The sequence below is a fragment of the Lagopus muta genome, chromosome 2, assembly GCF_023343835.1.
Source record: "Lagopus muta isolate bLagMut1 chromosome 2, bLagMut1 primary, whole genome shotgun sequence".
Taxonomy (NCBI): Eukaryota; Metazoa; Chordata; class Aves; order Galliformes; family Phasianidae; genus Lagopus; species Lagopus muta.
Window position 1 is genome coordinate 5,000,502 of NC_064434.1, and position 22,035 is coordinate 5,022,536.

Here is a 22,035-nt window from a genome sequence, read left to right on the forward strand (position 1 = left end):
AAGAACATCATTTTCCGTGTTCATGAACACCCTTTTTGCAGAGTTCCTTTGGAAGAATGACTGGAAGAGATGCTTCCCAGCTGCCCAACTTCTGCAAGTCCCAGCAGGTGCTGTCCTGCCCACTCCACATGTACTGCCAACCCCCTCAGTGCTGAGGATCTTGGAAGGTTGCCGCTGAAACTTAAAATTGCAGCCAAGCCTAAATTTTATTTTTTTCAAAGGAGAGTTATGTAGAAGGCAGTGGAAGAGTTCTTATGCATTGTTGTAGGGGAAAATGTCAAACCAGTCAATAGAGCCAGTGTGTTTTTAGGACAAACTCTTCTTCCGACTGTTCTGCAGCCTGAATGCTGCAGCACTAAGGAGCTGAAAGGAAACTACTCTGATTAATGTTGTATATCAAGGTAACAAAATAACAAATGCTGCTGAGTTAGACTGAGTTTTACTGATCAGAATTATTAATAAAGCAGTTGATGCCCTTTTAAATGAGATTTCTCCCTAATTGCCTTGTTTTGGAAGACTTGCCCTAGTTGCTGAGAACCTTTCATTGCTCTGATAACATAAGGTTCAGTAACTTGAGATCCAGAAGGAGGGATAACCAGGTAAGAGGAGCACTCCATCATTGTGCCATGGGTTTGTGTTTACAGTTCATTAGTCCATGTTTAAAAATATCCTCCTGCCAATTTAAATCACTGCTGGATTCGTACATGTTTTGAGATTATCACTTGCTGAATAAAATCCTTTTGCTTTAGCTTGCAGATTCACTTGTGCCCTTGGAGATTAAGCCTGGCATTTCCTTAGCAACAGTTTCTGCCATGTTGCATACTAAAGACAACAAGCATGTTCTGCAGGTACAGTATAATGGGAGAGGGAGAAAAATATCCTTGCGCAGGGTTTCCTGCCATCTGGGACCCCAGCTGTTCTCATGAGGCAACCCTTCTAACAACTCTTTCCCCACCAGAGCAGCATTCCTGTCAGATGCTTTGTCCTGGCATGTGCAAGTGAGGAATTACACTTGGAGGAGAGAGTGTGGTGCATATAAATCTCTCTACCCTATTTTCATTGGCTGTGTGCCCAGCTAAGATAAAAGGGAAAGCGAGATTATTCATGAAGAGAGGCTGCACATCATGGCTGTTGTCTTCCATAATCTGTACACCAGGATCAGCATCACCTGGCTTCTCACAGACTCAGAATTGAGGGTCAGATGGGAAGGATGATGTGAAAGATTGGACACCTGGAAGGCCTGTGTTCTTTAAGTTGCTCTGCTCCCCAGGAATCAGCACGTCCTTTGGAGTGAACTCCAAAGATTAAGTGAGGAGAAAATCCCTCTTTTTCTGCTATCTCCTTTAACTGCCATTGCAGTTCCTGGCATTAGTGCTGTACGTGGAGATGATGCCTGATGGAGCTGTTGAGCAGGAGATGCCTGGTCACCTTTCTCTGTTGATGCATGAAAGTACAGAGAACTCAGTGAAGCCACACGTTTCATGATGCTGCCTGTCCCACTGGGCAGCAGAGCTGGGCTGAGCCCACAACACTTGAGAAGAGGGCCTGCTATGGTCCTCGTGGTGTTAGTGCAGGGACATAAGGAGTGGTTAAAGATTGACGTCAGTACACAGCAAACCAGATACCTAATTTCTTCAGGTCGGTTCCCTAGATAACACTAGGCAGCTAGAGAAATCAAAGTGTTAAAGTGTGACTGGTCTGAGTCTGCTTTCTCCTTTATGTTTGGTTCATTTGCCCAGGGAGGTGGTTGAGTCACCATCCCTGAATGTGTTCAAAACCAGGTTGGATGTGGTGCTCAGGGACATGATTTAGCAGAGGGCTGTTAGAGTTAGGGTAGGATGGTTAGGTTGTGGTTGGACTGGATGATTTTTAAGGTCTTTTCCAACCTGAGCAGTTCTATGATTCTCTACTCTGATTCCTGATGCCTAATTAACTTAGAGGTAGGCATAAACTTCAGGTAAGCAGCATCTGTGCCTGAGAGCTCTAGGAGCTACAGAACCTGTGCAGATAAGCTCCAAAAACCTCGACCAATCAGCACAGAGCCGTGCAGTGATCCGTGCATAAATAGCATCCTGCATGCACCTTGGTTCATCAGACTTCAGGATAAGTGGTTGTTTATGTGAAGTGACACCCTGTCTGTGGAACCAGAGCCCGAGCAGGCGGCGTTTCTTTCCCAGGGATGAAAAACACCCTTCTTTTCCTGTTGAAAGAAACAGATGGATATCACAGCAGCAGGTTCAGGCATGGTGCTGCACACTGTGAGAGATGTGGAGTTGAGAGGAGCCCAGTCTGTCACCTGAAGCGTACAGAGCACAGCACAAGGCATCAGGACTGCCTCAGGCAGATCCACTGTGGTATACAGACACATCTTTGGCAAATGGCCTTGCCAGCATTATGGAGAAGTTCTTTCCATTGCCTTTTTCCCAAGGACTGAGTTGCTAGGTCACTGGGAAAGTCAAGTGCTGGTACATCCTCAACATAACTGGCTTGGCACAAGGCACCTGGACTTCTTTTACAAAATAATTTCCTCACTGCTCTTATTAAGGAATCTATTTCTCATCTCCATGAAATGATCAGTACTCAGTTAAGAAGACGCCATGGCTGCATGCACAGCATCATGCAGTGCCAGGTCAGCTCCCCCTCCCCCCCACCTCCCTGCTAACAGAGCAGTCTCTCAGGGATGAGTTAAAGCAGATAGCTTCCTGAAGAACCTCAAAGTTATACCCAGATCACACTGCAGTGATTTTTCTGGCATTGCAGCATCTCTCGTGCCTGTCTGGATTCAGTTTTTTTCTTAATGTCTCATTTTTCTGAGGCCACTGAGAATTAACCATTTTCCTTGTTCTCCAGGTAGCTGCTTTGCTCTGAATTTGCCTGCTTCCCAGCACAGCATTTTTCAGGCTGTGATTATCATAGAATCATAGAAAGGCTTGGGTGAGAAAGGACCTCACAGATCATCTAGTTCCACCCCTCCTGCCACAGACAGGGTTTCCAAACACTACATCAGGCACCAGATCAGGGCCCCATCCAACCTGGCCTCGAGCACCTCCCTTGATGGGGCATCCACATCTTCTCTGGGCAATTGCAAGGCATTGACTTCTTCAGGGCTTGTTTCATGGAAAATATTTCAGAGTACTCAAATGCAGAAAGCTGCAGCTCTGAAATGAGTCAGGCAAAGCTTTATAGATGCCAGAACTTTGAACTACTGCTGCTAATTTATTTCTGTAAATGCTGTGCCTGCAGAGCAGCAGTGTAGGCCATTGCTAGGGTCTCACTTCCCCTTCAGCACTGCTGTGTTTCCCTTTGGTCACTGAAAACAATATCAGTGTTCCTTTTCTCTCTCATGTACCTGTTACTCCATCTAAATGATAATAAGCTGATGTGATACACTGCATGACTGTGCACCTTTTTGTCCATTAGCTCCCTCCCAAACCACCGCAACCCCCCACCAGCAAGAAGAGAAAACGAGTGAGTGATGACGTGCCAGAGTGCAAGCCTCTGAAGCCGTTGCTGAGTGGCTCCATTCCTGTGGACCAGTTTGTGCAGACACTCGAGAAGGTAATAAGCCTTCAGTGGCAAGCAAGGTTCAAGGGGTTCTCTGCAGAGCTGAGAAATCTGCTGCTTTGCTAGGAGAGAGGGAAATAATTTTCGTGTGGCTTGAAATCGAGGGAGGCCATTGAGCTGTCAAAGTATTGCCAGAGTATGTATCCCTGCAATGAGAACAGAGGAAATATTTCCCCATGGAGATGTCTTGGTGTAAGTGCTTGGTGTCATTTATTTCCTCCTGGTTTCCTACAGAAGCTGGGCTTTAGGGTCACTGCATATGTGAATTTCCCATGTATATCAGCTGATTTCCAGTACGTTTGAACAGTGGAGAGGAGTTTTAAACGCTTAAATTCCTGAAGTTCTTAAGTTCCTAAATTTGAAGTTCTTGATTTTAAGTTCTGTGAAAGTGAGGAGACTGACTGAAGGATGATAGAATCATAGAATGGCTTGGGTTGGGAGAACCTCATCCACTCCCAAGGCCCCTGCTGTGCACCCACCAGATCAAGCAACTTAAGGCTGCATCCAGCCTGACCTAAGAATCGTAGACTCATAGAATGGCTTGAGTTGGAAGAGACCCCAAGGATTATCAGGTTCAAAGCCCCTTGCCACAGCAGGGCCTCCAACCAATGATGAAAAGCTTCCTGCAGAGCTTCAGGACAGGGTTCTGATGGCTGAACTCCCAGGCATTGTGTGTTACTGCCCTGTAGAGCCCAGCTTTCCCCTGCTTGGCCTCTTAAAGGAAATGGATAGGAAAAATGGTAGACTTGTTTGTGAGGAAGTTTGCAGTGAGATTCAGTGGGTCTCCATATCTTCTCGAGGCAGTAATGTCAGCAGATGTTCACTTCTGTACTTAAAGGAAGTTTTCGTCCTCTTTGCCTCACAAGATTTTGAAGTTGGTGATTGCTATGAATTGGTATAGTGGAAAACTTTAGCCTCCCTATGCTGCAGTAAATCCATCTGTATAATGAGGGTCATATTTTGCTTATCCTGTGAGGGTTTCCTCTCTTGATCCCAGAGATGTTGAATATCTGCAGTGCCACTGTATTTTGCAGCTGTTCTTTCCCTCTCCTCCTCCCTGAACTTACATCTCTCCCTGTTACTTATGTTGCTGTAACATCTCTCTCTTTTCCTTCCTCCCCATTGCTGTATCCAGCATGGCTTCAGTGACGTGAAGGTGGAAGACACAGCCAAGGGCCACATCGTGCTCCTCCAGGAGGCAGAAACCCTCATTCAGATTGAGGAGGACTCCACACACATCATCTGTGACAACGATGAACCTCTTAGGGTGAAGCTGCGTGACTTGGTTCTCAAATTCCTGCAGAAATTTTAGCCCATGGACACCACACTGCTGTGCAGGGAGAGCCCTCAGAGCACCAGAGCAAAGAGCTTTTAGAGAGTGATCCCAAAGAGAGAATATCTGCATTCAGAGACCAGAAACCACCTCTTGTTCATGCAGAGGCAACCAAGTATTTTTTTTAATATCTCTATATGTTTTTTATTTAATTTTTAGCCAGTTTTGGAATACTTCAGAGGGGATTCCTGTGCTGTAAAATTCCTTTCTGGAATCTTAAAGGAGATACAGATTGCAGAGTAAATAAATAGAGTGTACATTTAGAAAGTCAGGGTGAAACCATATATGCAGGTGCAGATATTTGTGTGGTGCAGTCCATCAGCAGTGTGTGCCCCAGCCCTTCATCCAACAAAACTCTGCAAGAATATTCAAACATTGGCCTCAGATATTAGGAGATGATTGTTTTTTTTTCTACCCACTGTGTCTTCACTGCATCCAGTTTCCTGTCTGTGTTCATGTTTCCCTGGATACGGTGCAAAGAGGAGCGTGGCAGAGATCATAAAAGCACAAACAGAAAATGGGGACTATGCTGGGCATGGCCAATAGCTCCAGAGTGCCCAGAGCACCTTCATTCTCCTAGAGCAGGGGGGTTTGGGTAAAGCTTTAGCACTTCAAAGCCTTCACTGATGTTCACCTCACCTCCTAGGACCAAATCTGTCCCTGAGATGTTGGGTCCCTCCCTCACCAGTGGCAGAGGTGCCAGCAGGAGGGATTGCAGTTGCAGGCAGGATGGTTGGTTGCCCTTCTGTGCCCTATTTGTCTGTTGGCTGTTGGGGCTGAGATAGCTCCATTCCCATCTCACTGCTTCCACGGGGTGCATGAGGCTAAGCAACATCAATCTGGGACCCAGCAACCCAGCTGGGAAGGGAGGCATTCTCATGTATGTTAAAGCAGTTAAACTCCCCCTGCTCTCCAAAAACCTGTGAGATTTAAGTGCCTCTCATTTCTACCTTCCCAAATCTTTCAGCCCCCACATTCCAAAGTCCTGGTTGAAATTCTGATAGCCCTTTATACAAAGCCATCTGTACTGCAGGCTGGGGGGGCTTTTCCCTTTCAAAGTTGTGTGTTTGGAGCCTAAACTTAGTTAATAGTATTGCTTTTAGAAGTAGCTAAGTAGCTGATTGGTGTCTTGGATTTACAGCTGTTTTCTTTTTCTCTTTTTTTTAATGGGATTGTTTTGTATTTATTTGGTGTTAAAAATAAAAAGCATAGTAAGAATGCTGAGGAGAAACCACATCCAGTGGTTGATAGAAGCATCTGCTTGCCTGCTCCACATCCACAGGTGTGTAAATGTACATATTTATAAAATAAAACATCTCCAGTTTACAGCCTTGTGGAGATTAAGGCAGTGGGAGAACAGCTCTGTAATAAAAACTGTTTGCTGTTGCAGTTTGCACATCATATTTCCTACACATTAAGGGTTCCTGCTTGATTGGTCGTCCAGGCTCTGGCATCTGTGCCTTGGCTTTCTGTGTGTGTCGGGGCACGAGAGCAATGGTCTCATTAGGGCGATAAAAACCTGGTTGCAGAAGCATGAATCCCAGTGAGAGTTTACAACATCTGTGGTGGTTCAGCTCCTTTATCATCAGTAGGAAATAGAATAAAAGAACTGGGCACATCTCACGATGAAATCTGTATAAGGATTGTTCTGAATGCATGAAGGCCACTGGATGCAGGCAGGGTGGGAAGGAGAGGGACGCACACGCCTTGTAACATGTAACTTGTTACCCACTGGCCCCAATGCTCCAGAGACTTCATTTTGTGGCTGTGCTAATTTGCATTTATAATTACAGAGGATTTAAATCCACCTGAAGGTCCCAGTGCCACCATCAGATGGTGTGACAGCTCAGCAGACGGCGCAGGGCTGTGTGTTCACCAACGTGAGCTGTAACCACACTGTGTTTGTCTGACTGCAGGTGCGTGAGGGCAGGAAGGTGAAGCTTTGCTGTCTTTGCTGCAGCGATGCAGTCTGATCAGCTGTGCATGTGAGGGGAGAAAAGCTTCCTCATGTCCCATGCAGCAGAACCCCGCTGCACAGCAGGTCAGGTTAGACAAAGAGGCATTCTAGCTCTCAAGATACTCAAGAAATCTTTAAATAGGCACCACGAGACAGCTTGTGTCAGCTGCAGTGGCTACTCCACTGGTGTATAATTGGGCCAAACCAACCCTGCTGCTCTGAGCCCCATGGAAGTCTCTCAGTGCTGCCTAAATTGACAGAACCAGAGAGCTCCAGCCTGCTCCTGCCCCAATGGATGATTCTGGACGTGTTTCTGGCTCGCTACACATCGGTCTGAAAACATTTTGCTTGGTTCTCCACTTCTGTGACTGGGGCTGTCACACCAAATGCTGTAAGTTGGGGCACAAAGCCACGACTCCTATCAGCCATGCTGATACTTGATCACATCACTGGCAGCTGGTGGATTTCCAAAGTCCTCGCCACCCCTCCTGGGGAAAGCAATCAATGGGAAAGCGTTCACGTTTTTCCTCTTGTTTTGGGCAGAACGTCTCACTGCTCCAGTCCAGCAGCTGAAAACCAGTTTGTTTCTTTCTTAGAAACAGACAGCTTGTGCCTGCTGGAAAAATAAACATACTGGGGGGATCCTGTAGTGAAAAATGTTAATTAATCTCACAAAATAAGCTCTTGTTCCATCTGCACAGAGGAAGAAAAATAAATGGCATTTCTTCTGGCTGGGTCAGTGCTGCAGAGGTAACCATGGCAGCCTGGGAGGGATGCGAGTGGAGGGGGTGGAATTAGATGGACGCCAAATACATTTTAACCAGACGTGTTTCGTGGACAGACAGCAGCAAAGGCACTTGGGTTTGGCATCATCTTCCTTCCAGAAGGAAAACGTCCTGGCCATGGTGTGATGTTTGTGCTGCCATGGCCTGTGCACATGTGACTTTAATGCAGATTCGCAGCTGGTAGCAGATACTCCTAGGTGGAAAGAAGTATCTTATGTTTTTATGCTGTTAATGAGAGCCTTAATGAAAACAACTGGAGCAGGTCATTACATTCCAGGCTTGCTGTCTCACACACCGTGCCCAGGTGCACGGGCCAGCCCCAAGGCCACATCAGTGTCCCTTCCTAGGGGACATGAGCACGATGAACCAAGGGCAGCCTGCATCTGTGCCCTGTGGGCAGCTCACATCTTTGGGAGGAATGGGGCTGTGGTTTCATGCCTTTGTGTTGGTCTGGGTGGGTTCACCCTGGGGAGCTCAGCCATGTGGAATGGTCCCTATTTACCTGTCACACGCAGCCCAGCATCTGAGTCCATCTGTGAGCCCATTCCTTGTGCTTTTACTAGCAGGGCTAAGGCTGCAGCTGGAAGCTCTTTGCCTTAACACAAGAAATTATTCCCCCAGTTTTTCTCCTTTACTGCACCCAGCACTCGTTCCTCACCTTGCCCAGAGCCCATTGGGCTGATGCCTCCACCCTGAGCCCAACCCTACTGAATGATGCTGCCACTGTGACTGATTTTTGTCATTGTCATCGTGTTGGCAGCCCAGCAAAAGAGCTTAAAAACTGCTATGCTTGAGAGCCCAGCCTGTGCCAAGCAGCGCCTGCATGAGGAGCAGCCAAAAGCCTTCAACAACCACGGCAGCAGGAACTCATCTCACTTGGAGTTTTATAAGGTGAGGAAAGCATTGTTCCGAGCTGTGCTGCACCCTGGGCAGAGCAGGGCTCCAGGCACACGGAGGTGGCTTTGCTTTTTCTTCTTTCTTTTTCACTAGTCCCTCTACCTTGCGTTACTGAGCAGCTTAAATGGAACTGTGACAATAATCCTCCCCTGGCAGCATAACAAGGGGCTTTCATCCATTGCCTGCCTCGCAGCTCCCTGCTCTGTTCCCTCAGATGCTCTCAGTATTTACCACCCTGAGCCCCCACTCACTGCTCCTTCTGTGCAGGGTGAGGCAGAGCCCTGGCAGGCTGTGAGCAGCCGTTCTGTGGGCACTGCATCCCTCACCTGGATTCTAACAGGAGCTGGTTGCTTTCATGGCGTTGCCAGGCAGGATGAAAACAAAGGGAACGATTCCACGTTGGGGATTTTGGTTTTTTGTTTTGTTTTTTAATGGAGGAATGCATCCTCTGAAATGGAAAACTGAGGGCCCTTTTGCTGTGGCTGTTGGTGATACGCAGTCCCAAGCCAGGCTGCGGCCGGGTCACTGCTTTTCAGATGACTTCAGGAGTCATTACGCTGCTGTGTCCCTGCCTTGGTCAGTACTTTGGAGGGGGAAAGGAATATAGGATGGCTTGGGTTGGAAGGAACCCCAAAGACCATCCAGTTCCGACCCCCTGCCACGGGCAGGGCTGCCAACCACTAAGTTGGGCACCAGATCAGGGCCCCATCCAACACAGCCTGGAGCACATCCAGGTCCTGGGCACAGCATCCATTTCCTCTCTTCTGGAACCAGAACCTGGGTCTTTTTTCTGGAAATAATAGCAAGAACAAATGCTCCCAGTAGGGACGAGCCTTTACCCCAGGGCAGTTTGCTGAAATGGACACAGCTGCCCTGAAGGTGTTCTGCTGGACCAGAGCAGCTCATGGCTCTGCCAGGGAAAAGGCAGGGCTGGGAGATGTTGGTTTTGGGGTGCCCCAAAAGGAAGCTGCTGCGCATCCCATCCCAGTCCCAAACCCTTTCTCACAGCCCCCAGCAAAGCACGGAGCCACGCTCAAGTTAAACTCTCCATTTATTGGATCCTTTTACAAAAAAAATCAACATATGAATATTGTGCTCGTGTTGAAGGAGTGTTCCTTTTTGCCTCCATTTTTCTTTGAACCCGGTGCCCCCGGGGCAGTTGGCACAGGGCAGGGCGGCACCACTGGCGATGCTATTTACAGTGAACGGGAGAGAACCTCACTCCACACCCAGCTGCAGCCCCAGTCCTGGGATGAAGCAGCAGAAACATCCAAAAAGGGAAAAGGCCTTCCTTTGGGAAAGGGACCCTCACCGGGATGAACCCCACAACCTGACCTGAGCTTCAGCATTGCCCCAGGACCATCACAAAACCCACGGCAGAGATGCTGGTCACCAGGATGATGGGGACAGTGGCAAGGGCTGTTCTCAGGGATGCCTCTCTCCTCCCCCACAATGAAGGAAGCCTGCAGGATGCCACCGGAGCAGAAAGTTGGGCATGAATCACAGATCCGTGCTCTGGAAGGGTTCTGGTGTCAGTTGGGGCAGAGTGGGGCAATCTTCCTAGCAACAGACGACTGAGGGTGGAGATGGAGACAGCCCTGCACGGCCCCATGTCCCCTTCCCTCCTGCCACCAGCACATCGCAGCACCCACCCACCCTCACCCCAAATCCCTTTGGGGTTCAGCAAACAGGAAACCATCCTGCAACTCAACTCCAGCCCGCAGGCACCCCATCACAACCGTGGTGCCAGGCATGTCCGAAAAACCAACAGGCTGGGCAAGGGATGAGAGAGCTGAGAGCCTGGAAGAACAACGCAACTTTCCACCACTGTTTCTACTGGCCTGTGAATGAGAAGCCATGATGGAAAGGAAGAGCCCACCCAGCCTTGGGACTGAGGGCCGACGCGGGTTTAGGTTTTGGGGTTCAGGAGGTGGGTGTCTGACAGCTGCCATGCACAGAGGCTCAGCAACCAGACCTTGCAATGCAAATGGCAACACAAACACTTCACGGTACATCCGCATCTTCTGAGCTCCCTATATTACAGTCTCACCAAAATAAGGACATTTCCCCCTAAGACTTCTGAAAATAAGCTGATGGGAAGTGTGTATCTCTATTTATATAAAGTGCAATCCACAGCTGCCCCCACCCTGGCTGCCGCCCATGCTCCATTTAATGCTCCTCTATTTAAAGAGACTGAACCTTCACACTCTGTTTCCAGCGCCTGATGTAAAAACAAAAAAGAGAAACAGTACACAAAGGGAGAACCAGACGTCACTCCTCGTTTCCCTGCGCTCTGTGGTGCTGCTGAAGGTACGTGCAGGAGAGCAGCCTTGTCCTTCCTCCTCCCATGGGACCACGGCCAAGCAGAGCAGTGCGTCGAGCTGACGGCACCTGCTGGGTAGGGGAGGAACCAGCTCCAAACCCGGCTCCATGACCACCATCGCAGTTACGTCCCCCAGCCCACTTGAATGGAAGGTCTTTGTGGGATTAGCCTTCAAACGCAGCCCAGAGCCACACGTGTGTGCAGGCAGGATGAGGGTTTAAGGCAGGTAAATCCACCCTGGGCACGCGTGTGGCTTTGCGATGGGGACGAGGCAGTGTCGGATCCCAGCAATCGCTGGCGCTTCGCTTTGGCGCTGCTTGGCTGGCACAAAGGAGGACGCCCATCTCTTTTCCCCACCCTCTGAAGCATTACATGATCTCGAAAGGACCGATACCTCACCTTCCATCCCAGCAACACCAGCAGGCCAGCTAGGAGCACACGGGGCAGCTTGGTTTCCCTATGGCTGCAGCACAGGGCACCAGGAATAAGACCACAGTGACTGCGGCACAGGGCCTGCTGCTGGGAGCTGGGCAAAGACCCACTGGGACCAACTTCTTCCTCACTCACCCCTCTTGGGTGGGCCCTGCGTGGTCAGCCCTGCAGCAAAGTGCTCCCGGATGGACGAAAGCTGGAGCCCTCAGTTGCGGCTGTGAGGCCGATGGTGTGTGAGAGGGGCAGGGAAGGGATGGGGCCGGCACGGTCAGCAGAGCTGCCTCGATGCTGGGAGAAACCTCTGCAGCCCAGCTCCTCCAAGCTGGCCTCGCTGTGGTGGGTCAAGAGGGGAAAACGGGGTGGGTAGGGAAAAAAAAAAAGCCTCACGCGGCAAATCTAAAACACTTTCATTTTAAATAACAATAATTATAATTAAAAAGAATGGTCGCCCTCGGCCAGGAAAGGGGCAGATCCACTAGCCAGCGCACCATTCCTCAGTGTACGATCGCAGGGAGCATCCTGACAGAACCGCCAGGTCCCCGACGTCCCTCGTGCTCCGTGGGAGGAGACCGGAGTCCGTGGCAGGAGGCGTCAAGCATCGAAGCCCAGCTGAAGAGCCCCCCTCTGCCCCCCACCTCCAGATGGAGTTCGGAAGCTGGGGTGCCCTGCTTCCTCCTGCTTTCAGATGAATTTGAAGCATTTCGTCTTGTCATGGGGCAGGCGGGTCTTGAAGAGGACCGAGTCCACGCGGAACTGGGTGTAGAGCAGAGGCATGTACCCATACACCTTGACAAAGAAATTGATGCACTTGTGCCGCTCGTGGAAGTGAGAGTCATCGTGTGAAAGCGCCTGGGGGCAGCCAGGGCAGCGGAAAGTCCAGCGGGAGGTCACCTGTGAAGGGAGGGACAGAGCCTTAGGGGGCACAGTGAGCGGCTCCTGCTGACTCTCATTGCTTAGGGTTTAAGAAGCCGTGTCAGAGGGAAAGACCTTAAAAATGAATTTGTTCCAGTGCTACAGAACGTATTTTTAGAATAGAAACTTGCCTCATGCTTTAGGCACACAGGGTGAGATGTTTTGAGGGGGCTCCAGCTTTCAGGAGCTGCCCGACAGGTATCCTATCCCCCCTCACTGGTCTGGATGTGGCCATCCCATTGCAGCGCCCTCTGATTTGGGTCAGATGCTCTCAGATTGGGCACTGAGCTCCACAACCTCCCCTTTACAGCAGTTCCAGATGGAAGGAACACCATGCAGAAGAGCCCTCCTGTCACATTCATGGCCCAGGCCCATCTCCAAGGCAGCTGGCCTGTGACAGCGAGACATATGTGGGGCTGTAAGAGCACTCTGCCAGCAGCCATAAAAAGAAGACTGATCTGAAATTCGTGCTCAGAATTGTGACAGTCATTTGTCACGACGGGGCAGAGAGACTTCAGCTGGGCCACAGTGTTTGCACCAACAGCCTTCCACACACCCATGAGCCCAAATGCCTCCACAACGCTATACAAAAACAGCGAGGAAATAATTCCTACTTGTGCTGTACACCACCAAAGTAGGACATGTGGCTTTCAGGACTCAGCTGCCCTGCAGGGCCTCTGCTCACCCAGAAACCCTCTGCTGTAAGCCAGCGTGAATCGAACCCCTCCTCATCCTGCTTGTCACAGTGGCTGCTTCTAAGAGCCGTGCTGAGCTTTCACACCTTTTTGAGCACACACTGCACCTCCTTGGGGACACATTAGCAGCTCCCAGCAGGTCAGCTCACAGCACAGCCATTTGGAGAAGCACTGCAGTCAGAGCACGGTGAGGGAGGGCAGCAGCTGCATTTCCCCAAGTCAAGCAGCCTCCAAGCCGCACTCCACACGGCGCTGCACGTTTCAGACATCCATCAAATCACCCAAGCCCTGCCTGGTGCCTTACCTTGATGGGAGGTTTCCTTGTGAGGTGTGACACCAGGAAGTTCATGGCGATGTCCTCGCAGTTGATGTACTCATCCACCATGTCGCGGATGGCCTGCGGCATCACGTAGGAGTACAGGTAGGCGTAGTACTGGTGAGGAAAAAAAGTTCTAACAATGCTCAAGGGGCTCCAGGCAGCGAGTGCTGCCCCAGCCCCCTCAGCTCCTGCTGTCTTTGTTGCTGCACAGCACTTGCTGTGGATAACCTTCCCACCTTGCTAAGACAGCTCAGGACAACCCCTGTAGGAAAAGAGCCTGTTGGTTTTTAAGGCCCACTTGCCACCTGTCGGTTCTCCCATAGACAGAACACGTGCCACAGAGCTGCATTCTGCACTGCTCCCTCCCAGCACAAACCACCCACAAGCTCTGCACACCAGGCAGCTACAGAAAACCATGACTTCCCCTGAAAGTGCAATTTGCAGTGCTTGGACTCTGTAAGATTAAAGGCGCTACAGAAAGGTTATCAACTCCCACACAAGAGCTCTGGGAGACTCAGCTGTAAATATGACACAGGGAATCTGAATCACACCTCCCATTCATAGACACATTAAGGTTGGAAAGACCACTAAGAACATCCAACCCAACCATCAGCCCATCCCTGTGATTGCAAACGAGGGAGCATCTGGGTGTTCCTAGCTTGCAGAATCTGTGTGTTGCCTGTGATGTGCCTCTGGGCACTGGATATGTTTGTTAGTGTTTCTGTTTGGAAGGAGCTGGGGAAAAGGAGCAGTGTGCTGCAGAGTTTCTTCTTTGAAAATAAAAGCCCCACAACCACATGAACTCCAGTTAGTCTGGGAAGGAAGGGAAAGCACCAGGCTGACCGTGGAAGAGCAACTGTGGACTTGATGATCCTTACAGCTTCCTTCCAACTTGGGATATTCTGTGATTCTATGATATCTCACCTTATGGAAGAAGGCAGCACCAGTGAGCACCATCGAGAGCTCACAAGAGTAGTTGGAGTTGTAGAGCCAGGACTGATGGGGGATGTCCCACGCGTGGTAGCGCCCCGGGAAGCCAACGATGCGGTCCCTCGCCTCCCTCCAGACCCTGCAAACAGAAACACCGAGGTTTTCCATCAGACACCAACCTGGGCAGCACCTCTGGAGGCGAGCACAGCTCCAGCTGAGCCAGGAGCTCAGGGCAGGACTGTGCCCTCAATACCAACAGAGCAGCTCCCAAGGAAGGGCTGCACGTGATGGAAATGCGTGCATTTAAGCTTGGCGATGGCTGGTTGCTTGGACAAGAATTACAATCATTGTGAAAACGTGTGATTACTTTGCTTTAAAGTTCATTTATTTTATTTTTTTTTTTACAAAAGCATGAAAACATCACATGAAAAGGTGCCTGTGTACATAGACTGCAGTGCAAGTTCACCCACTGCCCCAGCACCATCACAAGGAGCAACCAAGTGACTCATGGATCCCTCCCTGATCTCATGGAGTTGTGCCATACTGTACTGCAGGAAGGGGCTACAGAAATGCAGAAATCGTGGCTTTGACAGGAATACAGAATTTGTTGAGCTTATCTTGTTCTAAATGTTGAGTGTGAAGCAGAGCATCCTGTGCTCAGCTCTGCCACACACAGCTGCGAGTGCAGAGCAGCACAGCTGGGTTTCTCATGTTGGTTCTCTTCCAGAGGCGCCTTCGAGTCGCTTTTTCTAACTAAAAGGGTTGTGCTGCAAGTTTAAAAGAAAACTAAGAATAGAGGCTGATAGCCCATCATTCATTTCTGAATTACACAGAGCATGGAAAGCTATGATCTCAGGTGAAAAGGCAGAGAAAGAGGCTGGGAAAGCCAGTGTGATGGAAACTGCTGCCAGCTTCACACAGCATGTGCAGGCACATCACTGCAAGACACATGCACCAGTGCTGCTCCTATTTCTTCTATACCCCACAGCAGCCTGGGGTAATCCAGCCTCTTCCCAAGCTCCCTGGGACGTGGTATCTCCCAGCAGCTCTGTTTCTTCCTCCATACAGCAAGGACAATCAAAGCTCCCTTTAGGAAAGCTGCAGAGATGCTCAAGATGGGGTCTCCAAGATGGAAGGCACCAAGCTCCACTACCTGTCCCTACTTACAGACATGCAGTGGTTACCTGCCCACTTCCATCCCAACCTGCACCCAGCAGCCTCCCCAGCATCCTTCACCCCTACACACGCTCACAGTTGTTGCACAGGGAATTAATTCTGGGGTTCACATGTGAGAGTGTGGGCTCGTTTAACATTCTGCTCTCATCTGAAGCTCACTCTCCTCCAGAGAAATCCCACAGGATAGCTGCAATGCTGTCAGGAGTAATTAAGAAAAACATCAGTGCTAAATGTCTAACCTGGGAACTAAATGCATCTTCCACATCGGGCTGATGGCTTCCTTCGGATGCTCTGATCTGACCTCAGTGACTCAGTGGCTAAGAGGAACGAGCCCCAGGTGGGAGCCTGAAGGGTTTTCCCCTTTCCCCAGACACTCCATCAGGCAGCAGGTGCCCTTCTCCTATTTTCCTAGCACACATGGAGCTCCTGCTTCCTCCTCCCTAGGTTCTTTCCTGCTGAGCTTCACAAGCAATGGCTGCGGGGCAACTGTGGGCTGCTGACAAAACAAAGTTCCTGAGGGCTCTGGGCCTTCATTAGGCTACTTAACACAGCAAACAGCAAAGACTGGTTTGTTGTTACATCCTCAGTCAAATTAAGGAAACTCCAATACAACCTGGTAATGAAGACTGAGCAATTAACACTGCCCGCAGCTTCCCTGCCACCATCCTCCCAGCAAGCATTTGTGTGCTGAGGGATTCTATCGATCCAATATGACTGTTTTGAAAAGCTGCAGCAGAAACCACTCACCCCCTTTCACTTCTCCCACATCCACATGAATGTGACATTTCTTTCCCAGCTCAGCAGCAAAACCCAGAGTTCCTCCAGCAGAGCATTTTGGTTGCACTCCTTGGTAAGGTTTGCTCCCAGCAAACAATCTCCATGCAAGGTGCTCTGGGCCTGATCAGTGCAGCCTCAGCCTGGCACTGCAGATGGGTAAAGGCAAATGGAGACCAATGCAGAAAATGGCCAAGTCCAGATAAAGAGCCCACAGTGGGGCAAGGAAGGGAGCCAGGAGTCCCAATGCCTGCTGTAATCACTTAACACCACATTTCTCACCCCTCAGAGAGAGTGCTTTCCAGGCATTTTGTGCCTTTCTGTCTTCCTCTGAAGCAAGAGCCAACCCATGTGGGAGGGAGAGGAGAGCTGCTGCCTGCCTCCACCCCCTGACAGCCGTCAGGAGCCCTTGGATTTGCAGTCAGCCCCACACCAGGCTGACAAGCTGCAGCCAAGCAAGGGTGAGCAGCAGCAGCCTGGGGAAACCTCCTATGGAACCATTTTCTTCCCTGGGCTCATCAACAGGGAGCTGTGTGCCAGGGCAACGTCGAAGGAAAATGCAGGTGTTGAAGCAGAAGAGTAGGAACGAGAGCAACCAGCACTCTGTGCAACATCTCTTTTCTCCATGCTCTGGAGAGAGCGATGCTAAAACAGCTGTCACATCCCAGTGCCGCACAGATCTCAGAGGAGGGATGACAGCCCGCTGTGAGCACACGAGCAATGAATCCCTGCAGTGAATGTCGTGGCCTCGCTGATGGCACACAAAGCATGGAGTGCGAAAGCCTTGCGTTCGTTTTCCAGTTTTCTTCCTCAACAGGCAAGGAAAGCATGCACTGCCAACAACACGAAGGGAACGCTGTCAGAATCGCAAAAGCCAAAGAGCTGAGGTTAAGACGTGAGAATCAGGTTGCCTGGACAACCTGGAATCAGCCCACCTGCCTGCAACTCATTAACATGTAGTGAATTAAACAATTCATTAACACACGCTATTCCTGCACCATGAAGCCATCGGAAGGGATGCGCTCATCCTTGGTCAGGCCCTCATTTTAACCACGATGGCCACACTGCACAGAAAAGCTGCACCCTGTGCCACTCACCGGAACCCAAACATGATCTCGTCGTGGCGAAGGTGAGCGTCGTCGTCGATGGACAGGATGGCTTCTGTCTCGATCTCATCCCAGGGCAGGAAGCGGTTGTTCAGGCTGTTCTTCTCTGTGCGGACAACCTACAGACAAACAACACTGCAGTCATGGTGTCTGTAAGGTGACAGGGAGATTTAGGGGCAGGTGACACGCTCCAGCTGCAGTCCTTTGGCCGTCGCATTCTGGCCGTTGTGTTTTGGCACTGCTTCACAGCCCCTGTGACAGATAAACGGTTTCTAAGCAAAGGCTCCGGCTCGCTCCAGCCTTCTACCTGCTGCCTGCCTCTCAGACCTGCCAGCAGCCTCACACCAGGTACCAGCTGCAAGTGCTGCCTTTGTGACGTGGCTCTGCACAGCCATGCGACAGCCAGAGGGGAAACATGGCAGCCGCCAGCACAGCAGCCCTGGTAGCACTGCTCCAGCTCACTCCAAACGGAGCTGTTCCACCAAGTATCCCTGCTTTGTCTCTCGGATGTGAGCCATTTGCAGTACCTCCCTCTGAGCACATCTCAGCCCAGCTTCCCGCCCCGCTCGGTCCTGTTTCTCTGTCTCTCTGCTGAACAATCAACTCTTGCTTTAAAAATAAAGTCCAGCCTGGTGAAAAGAATCAGGCGTCACGGCAATAAAACGCCATTAAATAAGATTACATTTGATCACATAAAAAAGCTCGCGCTGAAACCATTAACAGCAGAAAATATTTGTATTGGGGATCTGCATGACAGCTGGTACCATTAAATTCCCATGTAAAGCCAGTGTTAGTGCTTTCATCTGTCAGTAGCTACTGGGGGACAAAAAAATGGAACGTTTGACAAGAATGCATTAAAACATCCCATGGAAGAGCCATCAAAAGCACGGATACTATTGTAGGGAGGTGACAAATTCCACAGCTCCGAGCCACAGTGGATCAGGGTGGGAACAGCAATGAGGAGGCACATGGGAGAGCAATTTAGGAGAGGCAGGAATCCAAAATCCAGGAGGTCTGGAGCACTTTCATGCCTGCTGACATGGGCAGGGGCCCCTCCAGCAAACTGCAGCCCACGTTCAGGCTTGGCCATCACTCTGCAGCACGGTGACAATGTGGGTCTCAGTCCTGCCTGGGTGTCACAGCACTGCTGGAAGCTCCTCCTGCTGAAGTCTGTGACCAACAATTCCTGAACGACCACTTTTGTTGTCCTTGCCCTCTAGTAGGTTTGGAAATGTAGTAAGGCCAGCACTGATGCACCATTTATCCTTCTGTTTAAGAGCACACAAGGCGCTGTGTCTGCTGTTACAATGAGATTTCCTCAACAAGCCTGATCTCACTGAAACCTGTGGGTGGCTGACTCATTAGGATTAGCAGAAGCTGGACCCAGTCCATTGCAAAGTGATTTAATGCTTTCCAGGCAAGGTTTTGCCCGCAGATCACACCCAGCCAGCCGAAGATACACAGACAAAGAACTGGGGCTGGGCAGCACAGGAGTTTTGCCAGCAGCATCTCCTGGATTCTGTGCCCAGGCCACCTTTGAGCTCTCTGTGAGCAGCCACAACCACAGGACCAGACCTGCGCTCTGGCTGCCATTCACTCTCAAGGGAGAGGTAAAGATGCAAAGCTCAGCTGAGAAGTCCTATGACCTCTGTTTTTCACCCCAGACATTGCATCTTCTTGGGCTGCAAAGATCTGGACAGGAAGTAAAAGTGGCCCCAGCTGCCACGGGTGCATTTCGGGAAGCTCTGCATATCTGCACAATCAGCGCCTGCTTAGTGCTCTGCACAGAAAATAGGTGTGCTCCTGCTAAACAAGGTGCTGCCTTTCAACAGGGAGCATTTAAGATTAAAGCAGCTTGTAAACTGATGGATCCAGGGAACACCTGGGAAGCCTTATTGACTGATTTCTTGTTTTCCTGTAACTCGCTGACCATGATGCAAGTGAGAAAGTGAAGCAGATCCATCCTGAACCACCTGAAGTAGGGACCCCAGAGGGGAGAGAAAGATCAGAGCATCAGCATGAAACTCTTCCCTAAAGAGACACAAGCTACAGAGAAGCCAAGTGCTTCTAGGACACAATGAGCACGTTCAAATCATCACATTAGCACAAGCAGAAGTTAGAAACAATGTAAAGCTGCCTTTGATGGCTTCTTTTCAGAGCACCTGTCCTGTCTTACAGCATTTTTAGGATGCAGCTGAGTGCCATCCAACTTCTATTCAGTTGTAAAGTCCTCCTCTCACCCCTGGGCAGCTGCTCCAGGGAAGCAGCCGGGGACCTGCAGGCAGGTAACTGAGAGATGATGATGATGATGAAGAAGATGCCTGAGACTCCAGGGATCTTCATCATCCTCATCATCATCACCCTCCCTCCCATCCCCAGGCGCTCAGTGCAGAGCCTGCTGCTGCTCCCCAGGCAGAATTGGGATGCACACCCTGCTCCTGAGCCACAGAAATAGGGGCATCACATCATTAGAAAGGAAATGTAATTCTTGAGAAAGACAGAAGTGAATCTGTCTGTAACTTCTTTAATGCAAGCAGCTAATCTTGTAGAAACAGGTTAGGGGCAATGGGGAGAGTCTTTGAATCAAGGACTTGAACCATTCGTATCTCCTCTCAAGGTTTTATATTTCAATGGGGCTCAGAAAACAGCAGATTCGTCAGGCATGAAATGGACTTTATGGACACAAATGCACTCTGTAGCTTACTAGACTGGGTGAAAAAGGAAGGGTTATTACATCAGCCAAGTGTAAAGGAAGTTCAACTCTCTCCTTCATACAGCATTAAGTGAGATTTAGCAATTTTTCCATGACTTTATCACAAAGTTAAAGACACAGCCCAGATGCAGGGATGCCATGCACCTCTACATGCACACAAGAGATGCTCTGATCTCTGGGATCTGCAGGCCACAGGAGGCACCTGCACATCCCATGTGAGCTCTGCTTATGGCTGAGAGAGAGCAGGGCTGGTCTCTTCTCACTGGTGACAGGTGACAGGACGAGGGGAATGGCCTCAAGTTGTGCCAGGGTAAGTTTAGGTTGGATATCAGGAAACACTTCTTTACAGAAAGGGTTGTGAAGCACTGCAATGGGCTGCCCAGGGAGGTGGTTGAGTCACCATCCCTGGATGTGTTTAAAATCCGTGTGGATGTGGTGCTCAGGGATGCGATTTAGCGGAGGGTTGCTAGAGATAGGGTAGGGTAGCATGGTTAGGTCGTGGTTGGACTCAATGATCCTTAAGGTCTTTTTTAACCTGAGCAGTTCTATGATTCTCTGATTCTGTACTTGTCTCTGGGAGATTCTCATCACAAGGCTCACCATGAACCTGCTCAGAGAACGAGGCACAGCTTTGGGATCAGACATCATGGCACCAGTTGGTCTGCAAATGCTTTATGAAGAACTAATGGTAGGTGGCTGGTGGGGTTGGTGGCTTTAAAGTTAAGGGCTTTCCAAGTCACCTCCATTAACCATCCTCTCTGCTGGCTCTCTTTGAAACAGGCTGAGCTCTCCATTTCTCACTCAGGGCTGTTTCTCCTGCCCCTCCATCATGTTAATGGCAGCTTCTGACACAAATCTTATTTCTAACAGCTGTGAGCTGAGTGAAAACCCAACAGAAGGTGCTCTGTTGGCAAAGCGTGATGCACTGATCAAACACAGCACCAAAGCCAGGACCTGCATGCAAACCCCAGCCCCTCCAGACTCAAACCTGTCCCCATATTTTGGTTATTTTTGGCTTTTCCTTGGGAGTGTTTTGTTAAACCCCCTTTGCCACCAGCAAAATTACCAGGTGCAGCACTGTACGAAAAGATTACCATCATCCTCAGCTCCAAGTCCTGAATCCCCTCAAAGTTTGTACACTTTTAAAACAAACTGCAAGACATGAAACACTCCTCACTGTGTTGGAAATGTCTTCTCCTTTCAGCAAATCAAGGTGATTGGGTTCCACAAGTTTGCTTTGGCTCAAAGAGCACGAAACCCCAAAATTCAGTGCAAAGCTGTTCATTACACCCATTTGCTCTTGGTGTTGTTCACAGTCATGTTGGCCAAACAGATCGTAGAAACATTAGAATTAAAATAAAGCATAAATCGATGGCCTGCCCAGAAATAATGCCCTGACCAACAGCAAGATTTTGCATCGGTTTTATATGTAAATACAAGCATGCAGTAAAATCAATATCTTCTAGCAATCTCCCTGCTATTGAGGCTTTATGCTTAAGCTTTAAATTAAGTGTCACGTATAATTTGACAATGAAAACATGAAGAATGTTGATGGCGCTGGAGAAATTCCGACAGCTCGACAACTGGACTGATTTCTGGGCAAAGAGCAAACTCAGCACAGAACTGGGAAGCTCATTGCTCATGTCAGGCCTTCATCAGAAAAAAAAAGCCCACAGAAAAACAACTCACAAAAGAATGGCCTTAGAGGGGATGCAATAATTTGGGGAGACAAAGAAGAAGCTTGCAGAAAAAGGATTCTCTTCCTTATTCCCAAATCTGGGCCAATTCAACTGGGGAAAAATATCAACATAGCCAGAGGCAGGCTGAGGACACCACAAGCTCCCACATGCTGCATGGTTGAAAATCATGGTGCTGAAGACACTGGAGCCCAAAGCATCTCCCTCCTCTGCCCAAAGACTTGACCTCAATCTATACTTGGAAGGAAAACAGAGGCTGCCAGCACAGCCTCTGGGGACAATGCAGCACAGTGCTATCTATCCCTCTTTCTTGGCACCATCTCCTGCAGTTCCTAGTAGGACCCAGAGAAGCAAGTCACTGGTTTGCAGGAAGGAGGGCCCTAGCTCAGCATCAGGCCCTCTGCCTTCCTGCTGCTCCAAGG

General features: G+C 49.7%; 2 protein-coding genes across 16 annotated transcripts in view; one reads left to right on the plus strand and one right to left on the minus strand.

Moving 5' to 3' along the window:
• Positions 1 to 6,593, plus strand: part of INTS9 (integrator complex subunit 9) — a 69,603-nt gene extending 63,010 nt beyond the window's left edge. For both annotated transcript variants that reach the window (XM_048937370.1, XM_048937372.1), the window contains exons 15-17: positions 750 to 848; positions 3,421 to 3,558; positions 4,700 to 6,593. In XM_048937370.1, the coding sequence (XP_048793327.1) occupies positions 750 to 848; positions 3,421 to 3,558; positions 4,700 to 4,876 (414 nt within the window). In that variant the 3' untranslated portion in view covers positions 4,877 to 6,593. The remainder of the gene's footprint in view (positions 1 to 749; positions 849 to 3,420; positions 3,559 to 4,699) is intronic.
• A 2,976-nt stretch (positions 6,594 to 9,569) lies between these two features.
• The window catches only part of EXTL3 (exostosin like glycosyltransferase 3), a 131,932-nt gene continuing 119,466 nt past the window's right edge, over positions 9,570 to 22,035 (minus strand). For 13 of the 14 annotated variants that reach the window (XM_048937328.1, XM_048937338.1, XM_048937336.1 and 10 more), the window contains 4 exons: positions 17,195 to 17,322; positions 14,142 to 14,286; positions 13,203 to 13,331; positions 9,570 to 12,182 (listed from right to left, as the gene is read on the minus strand). In XM_048937328.1, the coding sequence (XP_048793285.1) occupies positions 11,973 to 12,182; positions 13,203 to 13,331; positions 14,142 to 14,286; positions 17,195 to 17,322 (612 nt within the window). In that variant the 3' untranslated portion in view covers positions 9,570 to 11,972. Of the gene's footprint in view, positions 12,183 to 13,202; positions 13,332 to 14,141; positions 14,287 to 14,335; positions 16,931 to 17,194; positions 17,323 to 22,035 lie in introns of those variants that run through there. The other variant, XM_048937341.1, reaches the window with a different exon arrangement.